Source organism: Macrosteles quadrilineatus, unplaced genomic scaffold (genome assembly GCF_028750875.1).
Source record: "Macrosteles quadrilineatus isolate MER2022 unplaced genomic scaffold, UCM_ALF_1.0 Scaffold_5__1_contigs__length_97177068, whole genome shotgun sequence".
Classification (NCBI taxonomy): domain Eukaryota; kingdom Metazoa; phylum Arthropoda; class Insecta; order Hemiptera; family Cicadellidae; genus Macrosteles; species Macrosteles quadrilineatus.
Genome location: NW_026542598.1, coordinates 4,196,206 through 4,205,869, shown reverse-complemented (window position 1 = coordinate 4,205,869; position 9,664 = coordinate 4,196,206). Strand labels below are relative to the sequence as shown.

Sequence of the window (9,664 nt, the reverse complement as noted above, 5' to 3'; positions counted from 1 at the left end):
TAAATGGCGAGGTTGAGGTAGTACTTTAAATACGTTTAAGTTAACCGATGTGGAAAGTAACTTTCAATTATAGGCCTACTTTAGGGCTACGCTTCATGGATCTATAAAACATTTTTTAGTTTAATAATTGGACATATGGACCATAACGATCCGGGTGACATTTAATTGCGAAGCATTTATTTTGGCTTGAACTGTCAGATACTGTATTTGCGAAGGTTTATATATAATAGTTTTGCCAGCATATCTGCAAATATGCAAACTAACTGCTGTTCTTAATCTTAATATAAGAAGGTTTCAACTGACTACTATAAGATCCCCGTGCGTAGAACGGGCACACAGCTAGTTTTACATAACTATGCAATATATACATTCTTATGTAATAAGTATTCATAAGGAAAGTAATTTTTAATACGATAGCCCACATTAAATCCGGAAATATTGGGATTCCATGGTCCGGGAAAAGATAATTATAGTCCGGATTAAATGAAATGAGTTAATCATACTATGAACAAGGTATTGCTATTGTCTGTGCTATTACGTACTATTTATATTGAACTAGCTATTACCCATTTGACTTCATAGGTATTACATAAATTATTGATTGCCGTACCAGTTTTGGGTGGCATTCCGAAAGGCTTTTTACGGTTACTTTCAAGAACAACACTGGACTTAAAGCTGCCAGGGCAGAGCCCTAGTAGAGTATTGAAATAAAAGATTTATGTCCTATTAGCCTGTGGTTATATTGACTCTACTCATGGGAAGAAATCATCTCAATTGGTCAAGTAGTTTTCACGCTACGTTATTGACATACTCCAAACATTTATATATAACATTATTTCCTTCTGTCCAAGTCATTGACTTGATCAGTAATGCACTAAAATTATTAACACGCACATCTATTTCCCAGAAATTCTTTGGGTAAAAACAAACACAATACTTATTTATAAAACCTTTGGGAAAATAAAGCCAATAAGTAGGTTAATTATGCACATTAAATAAATCGCCCACTCACTCAATACCACAAATTATTTATTAAATTAAAAACATAAACATAACTTTAAACAATCCTAATTTGACAGTTCTCATTGTGCATCACAGCTTGCTGCTGATTAGTTCATTTGAATATTGCAAAAACCCCATAACCAACATTTTTCGCAGTTGTGTGATTTCTGCACTAACGATGTATCAATTTGAACGTCACCATTAATATACTAAAAATTTAAAATCGGAAAAATGTTAGTTATAGGGTTTTGAAATAAACGATTCAAATGATCTGTTATCATAAATTCAAACAAAAAGTTAACATTGCTGCATCCTGTTGGTATTTAATTCCTAAAGATTCAGTGTACCAAATTTCAGCGTCCTATGTAAATGAGCAGTAGGAGAATTAGTGATGAGTGAGTGAGTCAGTCACTCAGTAAGTCAATGAGGGCTTTGCATTTTATATGTTTAGATTGTAGCATACTTTAATACTTTTCCATAGACTTTGTCTGTGATTGTAGTTATAGATGACGACGGACAGAGGAGTTCCGTGGACAAGGAGCTGCTTCGCGATTCGCGTGGCCAAACCATGTACAAAAGCTAATTCTGATAAATTGTCCAACGTCCAACGCATATGCCACGTTGCTATTGTTCATGTTATTTATTACATCCCAAATCCAACCATATACGCGTAAAATACTACGTAGAAGATGAAGCTGTCATTATTTACCGCTAACCTTAAAAAAATCATGGATGTGAAATGATCATCTCACGAGAGTTGGATCATCAACACTAAAATCTTAATGAAAATGTTCTTAGGCCCATCAACAGCATAGACAACTCTTCCCTCCGCGTAAGACACCCTAGGTCAAATCAAGATGACCATAAATTATTTAAAGAATTATTAAATGTTAACTACTAAAAAAAAAAACACATTATGTACCAGCTAGTATGGTCAAGTAATCGCATGTTAAACTTCTAATTTTATTTAAATAGGGGATAAGGCTGCATGTTTAAAGTAATATTTTAGTAAAAATCTCATCAGGCACGTGAACATTTGCTTAGCCAAAATGTTGGGTGCGGTGGGCGAGGAAAGCTATATTTAAATTTGATTAAGCTCTAAAATATACTCCCTAAAGAATATAGGTAACATTAAAGAAACAAATCATCCCCTCTAAATTATGCAGGGTGAGGGATGGTTCCTGCTATAAAGTATTCTTTATACTTTACTCTACCAATTATGGTTATGACTGGAAGAGAAGACACGAGGACGATGGACTGCCAGAGGTCCAACCGTGGGTGGAGCGGTTGTGGCATATGGTTAGTTGAGTTGGACGACCTTTTCACGTGGTTCTTGTAAGTAACTGATAGTTTTAGTCATAACTGCACTTGATAGTAAAATCCTATTTCCCCGGTTGAATATAATACTGTCAAGCCTTCCCGACGACACGGAAGGCGGAACACCACACGTTCTTCCACTGCCCACGTTAGAATATGATACACCTGGTACATCTTGGTGTGATGCCCATTGAATCTGATTGTGAGTTCATGATTGAGAGTCAGGACAACTGTGACTGCTGGTTGCACTTTGTCTGAAACACCCTTCAAGCAGATCTAGGGTAGCTGAGTCCGGTTTCGAACAGCCAAAGAAGCTATGTCCGACTTTTACGGCCATCTGTTGACTGCTACACTGGCTATTGATCGTAGACGGGAATTAAAGGAGCGTTGACAAGCTGTATTTACTCACTGCATACTTACCAAGAAAAATTCCTCATTAGACAAGGTAAATATACGATGAATAAAATGCATCTGGCTAAGTAAGTAACCTAATTCGTCTAAAACTTGCTGTTTCTACCCTGTCCATAATCCACTTTACGCTATCACTATAACCACTCAGCCACAAACATTCCCTTTCACATTCAGCTCACGCTAACTGATGCTATAGTATAATCACCACGAATAATAATTATAGCGTGTTCAGTGATGCACTCGTAACCAGGTCACACATTCCACGAGTTACTGTAGTAGCTCAAGATGTTTGATCTTGTGTACACCATTAGCGTATTGTTTTCCTCTCCATAGCAATTGTCGAAAGATAAGAAACACTCACAAGTTAGTGAAAGCAATCAAATCCGATTATTTATTTTATTATTTGGAGTATGCTACACCACCAGAATGATCTTCTATATAATTAATACGCTACCGGTACTATGAAACTTTGTCGGTTGAACTCCTCCGCCATTTCTTAACCGATTTTATTCATTGACGTCTCATTGGAAAGAGCGTGTCACGTAGATTTGCAAACTGACCTTACAATACATTTTTTTTAAAGTCCCTTGGGCTCTGCCCCAGTGGCTGTTAAAGTTCCCATGTTATCCTTATGAAGAACCTAATTGTTTTCATTTTGATCAGCTGTATAAGTTAATTGCTACTGTATAAGTTAATTGCTATTTATTTTTCAATTCAAAGTCTTTTAAACTCCTCGGAAATTATGGAAATTATGATGACTTTTATTTGTGTTTAAATAACTACTTAACTTCTTTGCAATTGCTCGATTTAGAGCTATATGCAGAGTTTGCCCGGTTTGCCGAGAAGAAAGGTTCCAAACGTTAAGCCCCCCACACACTACCAGACCAGACCTCCAGACCAGACCGTCTGGCTGCAACCAGACCGTCTTGGACGGCTCTACACACTCCCAGACCAGACGGTCTAACATTCGTAATTGAGAGACCGTGGTGAGAACTCCAACAAATGGATGAAGACTGTCACGATGGTCGGCCGTCTGACAGACAGCGCTACACACTCACAGACCAGACGAAAATAGTGGTGGGGGAACCTCAGACCGTCTGTGGTCTGAGGGTTCAACCATCAGACACGCAGACAGTCTGGTCCGAGAAAATCGGTCTGCAGACAGCCCCACACACGATAAGACAAGTGCCAGACGCCAGACCAGACGGTCTGGTCTGGAGGTCTGGTCTGGTAGTGTGTGGGGGGCTTTACAGCTGTCAATAACATGTGGATTCAGGATATATTTTATCCAGCTAGCTAACAAGAAATGACACCCACAGAGATCGGAATTCTTGTTAATAAAGTTAATGTTAAGTTATCTCTATTTCAAAATCTTTTAAATGAGGTTTGGATTTATTTAACAACCAGTCAACCACAGACCTTATAATTTCAATCAATTTTGTGGGGGCCTTTGTCTTTGATGGATACCACATAGCACTAGATAAATAATCAACGGTGTCAAATGTTTCGTGTATTATACATATGAAAACAAACACTTGTGGTTTAGGTTATATTCTATGCCGAATGACAGAACGAATGTGTTTGTTTGTAAGAAGGTGAGGTCAGGTGCTAGGTGCTAGTGTCAGTGCCAGTGCCAGTGCCAAAAATATTGCCTTTTTTTAAGGCTACGCGTTGTAGAGGATTTGTCTTACATTCCAGTTTTGTTACATAATATACACATTTTCAAAATGGTAAGTTATATGAACAGATCAACTCTTTAAATATCCCTTAGGCTAGTTTCAACTCTGTCAAATTAATCAAAACTTCAATTTTGACAGTAGGTCTTGGTCTGCTGCAGAGCAGAACATCCTGATGTGCATTCTTTGGCCAGTTTGGCCCTAGTACCTATAATAACATTGACATTTTGACGAATTTATCCAGATTGGACCTTACAAAGTTTTGGAATCAATGTTTTATATAACATTTGTATCGTTCATTAAAGTATTTTGAGGTAAGCTTATTCAATATGAGTATTTCTTGTCAACTTAGGCCTAACTGTTGTTTATTCACAGTTTAAAACATAACCTAACAAAGGGATTTTAAAACAATTAGGCCTAGGCTAGTCCTGAAGGTACTTACGTATTATACGGAGGCCACTTATTTTACAGCGCGCTGCGGCGGTTAGGTTAGGTTGGGTTATCATAAGTTTTTATGACTCATCTCGTATAGTTCGATTCATAACGAAACTAGGAAAGTTCTACAAACATATTTATGATAACCCAACCGCCGCAGCGCGCTGTAAAATAAGTGGCCTCCGTATAATACGTAAGTACCGTCCTGAATTTAGCCTAGACGTACTTACCTTTGTTACTTGTTATGAATTTAATCAGCCATATTTTGATCAAAGGCCAACTAAGCCTAGTACATAAGAAACGCCTGTTTACGCTTCAATGAATAAACACCGGGAAGGAGAATTTAGAATTATCCTTGATATTGGCTAAATCAAGCCTTAATACAAGTTAGGCCTACATTCCTAATTGATTTGGACATAAGTTAGCTTATATTTAAATTTTGTAAAGAAACCAGATCCCTAAATAACGGAGATGGACAAGCCCGATAAACAAACTCAGGCCAAGCTTCTATAACTTAGGTCTATAAATGTCCTTAGGTACATCCTAAGTTGTGTCAAGCATCAGTCGTTGTCTAGTGCAAATTCTATATTCATCTAAAATAGTGGTGTAACTTAAGTTATCATGTTTTTAAGTTGCATATATAATTGATTATTCTTTGGTAGACACAGGGCCGGTGAGAACGGTCCCAGGCCCCTGGGCTGAGCAATCCCGGGACCTCTATTTTCCTGATTTAGTGTCCAGCCGTCTACGTGCCGTTTTGTTACACAAATAACAATACATTATTTAGCCTAAAATGTTTGATTACCCTAATTCTCGTGCTCACAGTCAAGACTTGAAATAAACAATTCTAGTCAAAATTTACTTAGTTAACTGGAAAACCATACTAAAATTTTTGACTTAGCAGATTACATGTAGGCTACAGAAAAGATTTTACATTTGACCGGGTCAGGCCCCCCTTGAGAGCCCTGGGGCTCTGGCCCCCCCCTGCCACACCCACTAGCCGGACCTGGGTAGGCAATTGTTTTTTTTTTTTTTTTTTTTTTTTTTGCTCTAAAAACTATTTTCCTTTACTTGCTAAATAGATTTCACAGCCATCATTTTCTTTATTTTATTTTCTTGTAAGTTGGCCTATTTAACATCAATTCCAGGTTTAGTAGGCTATCTAATTTTTCTTTTTTGAAGAAACAGTTGTTGGTAACTTATGCTTGCTATTCGTTAACATTATGTGTTTTTGTGTGGGCTATTGCATTTTGGGACTGTGCAGGGTCCTCTTTCTCGTAATATTGAACCAAATATGTTTGAAGATTAAGTCACCTGTGCATTTAACTTATGTGCAGACATAAACTTATGTGTAAAATAAATGTACCCCCTGTCGCAAACTAAGTGACTGAATTTATATTTGCCTTGATTGGATTTTCACCAAAATATTAATTTCCATTCCATATTTAAATAAGTTAGGCTAACATTTGGTTTAACGAGTGCTTAGGACTTCTGCTACAGGAAAGGTAAGGTAATAAAGTAGTTTTAGTAAAATGTAATAGGTAGGCTATAGCTTATTATAAAATAAAAATTTTAAAAATTTGATCAAAATATATCCATAAACAAGCAAACTACAATAGTTTATATTTATTCCCCGTTAGAATAATCTAGGAGTTTTAAATTGTCATTTTTTTTTAAATTTTCTCTGTAACCAGTATACCTACGTTTAAATAATGCTTTAGTGTATACATCGAGTATACACAAAAAAAAAATGTGTAGGCCTATACTCAATGGTGTAATAATAATAATAATATAATAATAATTTTTTTTCAAGTTCTACAAACTGGTTTTTAGAAAGAAATTGCAACATGTTATGTTTGAAGGTCAAAAATGGGAAAACAAATATTTACCGCATTAAAACGGGCACATAAAACTCCCTTCCCATTGTCCAATCATGCTAGTTGTTTAATGAATTCAATGAAGAAAAAAAAACGGAAATTTACACGTTTGTACCAAATTTAATAAAAATCGGTTGAATTTACTTTATGCTGTGCAGACATGGTACCTACCTTAGGTTTGGACACATACATAGGCCTATAAGAATTTGAACGGATGGTGTTTTTGGTCCCTGGAGATATCAAAACAAAAGAAATCGGTAATTTTGTACATTAAAGTGTTGTTGTAGGTCTAAAGGTTACTAAAAAAATTCCAAAAAACTGTGTAGGTACTGTATATTTAAAATTTCCATGTTATTTTTATGGTGAAAAGTAAACTTTTATAGTTTGCTTAATGGATATATTTTGTACAAATTTTGCAATATATTATTCCATACTCTCTACTAGGCCTGTTAACATTTTACAAAAAAAATGTCCTTTCCTGCAGCAACAAACCTAGGAACTCATGAAATTTAACGTTATTTAAATAGGGATTGAACCCGACTCATTTAAGGAAATAATTTTAGTAAAATTCAATCCGGCAATAGGAATTGCTTGAAACGGTAGTCTGCAAGTTTGCTGCTGCAGGGTTATTTCATCATGCCAGATTGTAAGGGCAAGTTAACTAAAACTTCATAATCCTTTTATAATGTTCCAATAAACTATCATAGTGTGTAAAAATAAATTTTCTCCTTTAGAAAAAAAAAATAGTTAAGCTGATGCACATCAGTGAATTATTTTGTTGTAATTTTTGCCAATAGCGTTGTTTAATTTTGAAGAAAATTCAAGATCGTAAACCTCTATGTGACACACCCGTTAGTTTTAAAAATTAGATGAACATTGAAGCGTTGACGTGTAAGTAAAATAGAATGTAACAAGAATATGAATTTGTTTGCAATATTATAAAACATAAACATTATATTTATTAAACAATGCATGATACCTCTATTTGTTGTGTAAGTTCGTGGGGGATCAATTTTGTTATGTATTGTCATATTGTGTAATGCTGAGTATGCAATTCGGACATTGTTTAGTTCAATACCGATGACGCAAAAAATAAGTATTCTTACCATAAAACTTGTTGACAACAATTTAGAACCCATGACATTGATTATCCAGTTACACATGTTTAACTACTTGTCTTTTTAACCCTCCACTCAAAAAAATTGTGAAATTTGATTAATAAATTATTTTACACAAAGTATACTATTAGTCCAAGATATATTGATAAATCTTCCTTAGGTTACTAAATTTCATTAAAACTTGTGGGGTATAAGCAGGCATATCTAGATAATGTAATGAATTCAGGGAATAAATATGTTACATTACCTTATTTTAATTAATCCTTGAAACATTTTTACCGCATGCTAGTTTTGTAACATAATTTGTAACTACAAGAGACATTTTTATAAGAACCATATGGTAAGTTACGCGGAATACAACATGCCACCATAGGCAAGCGTAGCATTATCAGCAATGAGGAAAACATGACATTAGAGCGATGATTTATTGTAAGAGTCATGGGTTTACCTATATTCATCCCCGGTCATGCTTTTACTAAATAATTAAATTTATGAAAACTAATTTCTTGACAAAAATATGTGCCATGAAGTAAAATTTTTAGTTAAAACCAACTTCCTAATGCTGTAAGCCTGCAACTTTGTTAGTTGTATCGACCTTGTAAATTGATTTTAAAACAATACCTTGTAATTTTCAATTTAAGTGGATACTCTTAAATTTTCACCCTTCATTTATTTGTTCACATTTTTATATAAGCTGTTCTTAGAAAATTGTAACTAGGCATTTTAATTAATTTTTGTGTTCATCAAAGTGTGTCAATTTTATGCATTTTGTTGGGGAATGATCCAAAGCCTGTTGTTAGAAAGCATCATATTTAGACCAATAGCAAAGTGTTGAATGGGAACCTTAGTAATTTAAAGGACTTGCCTTCAAGCTCTAAGGTTTGGTCCTAACAAAGATTAATCATGTACCTACCCATTTGTCCCTGGGCTGTTTATTAATGATGCTTTCAAATAACAGATTGGTGTTGAATAATCACAGATGGTTTATACCTTCTCTGTTGAAAAGCGTGAAAAGTTCTAATTGGTAATGTGCACAAAATAGAAAATAGGCCTACAATAAAAATTTCTACCTTTTTCTAACACAACTGTCCTTGGTTCAATAAAAAATGTTCCCTTTACCCCTTTAAATTGCTACAATGCCGCAGTCAAAAATTAACTTTTTGAGAACTATTTTGCTGAGGAGTTGCATGATTGATCGTGAATGTGGTTTCAGCTAGTCTTTGAATGGGAAATATGGAAAAACAACCTCTAAGAGAGAATGGTTCATCCATTCCATTGACCGTTCCTCCAAAACCGACTTATCAATCTGTTGGTGAGAAAGTAAGTCGCTAACGAGTATTGTTCACACTAGCTTTTCATCTGCACAGCTTGTTCGGTTTCGCTTTTGGTTGTGGTGGTATTAGCAGTCACAGGTTGTGCTTTGGTTGCAGTAGTGTGCATTAAACGCTTTACCGTTGTCGCTAATATTATTATTTTGCTTTCCTACACATTTTTCTCCCAAAAATAGGTAGCTTTCAAAATCATTACCGGGCAAATATAGTATTAAAACAGTAGTAGGTATCATACCCCATTTTGGCTAAATTACTTGTGAAATAATTTATAACTGGCCCTACTCCTTATATCCCACTTATTGATCTTTACATTTAAAAAAGTTTCTATGATATAAGGTTTAAGTTTTTTTTTTTATTTATATATATATATATACATTTAAAAAAAAACCTTAAACCTTATATCATAGAAACTTTTCATCATTAAAGAAGTTGAAGGTGTTGAATCATTAAAGAGGCTCTATATATATATATATATATATATATAGCCTCTTTAATGA

The 9,664-nt window shown here is 34.9% G+C and overlaps 1 protein-coding gene across 7 annotated transcripts in view; it reads left to right on the top strand.

The window, feature by feature from the left end:
* The first annotated feature begins 4,349 nt into the window (after nt 1-4,349).
* LOC128994651 (H(+)/Cl(-) exchange transporter 5-like) overlaps nt 4,350-9,664 on the top strand; it is a 28,170-nt gene continuing 22,855 nt past the window's right edge. For 3 of the 7 annotated variants that reach the window (XM_054419341.1, XM_054419337.1, XM_054419334.1), the window contains exons 1-2: nt 4,350-4,460; nt 9,050-9,156. In XM_054419341.1, the coding sequence (XP_054275316.1) occupies nt 9,061-9,156 (96 nt within the window). In that variant the 5' untranslated portion in view covers nt 4,350-4,460; nt 9,050-9,060. Of the gene's footprint in view, nt 4,461-4,609; nt 4,721-9,043; nt 9,157-9,664 lie in introns of those variants that run through there. The other 4 variants (XM_054419335.1, XM_054419342.1, XM_054419340.1 and 1 more) reach the window with 4 other exon arrangements.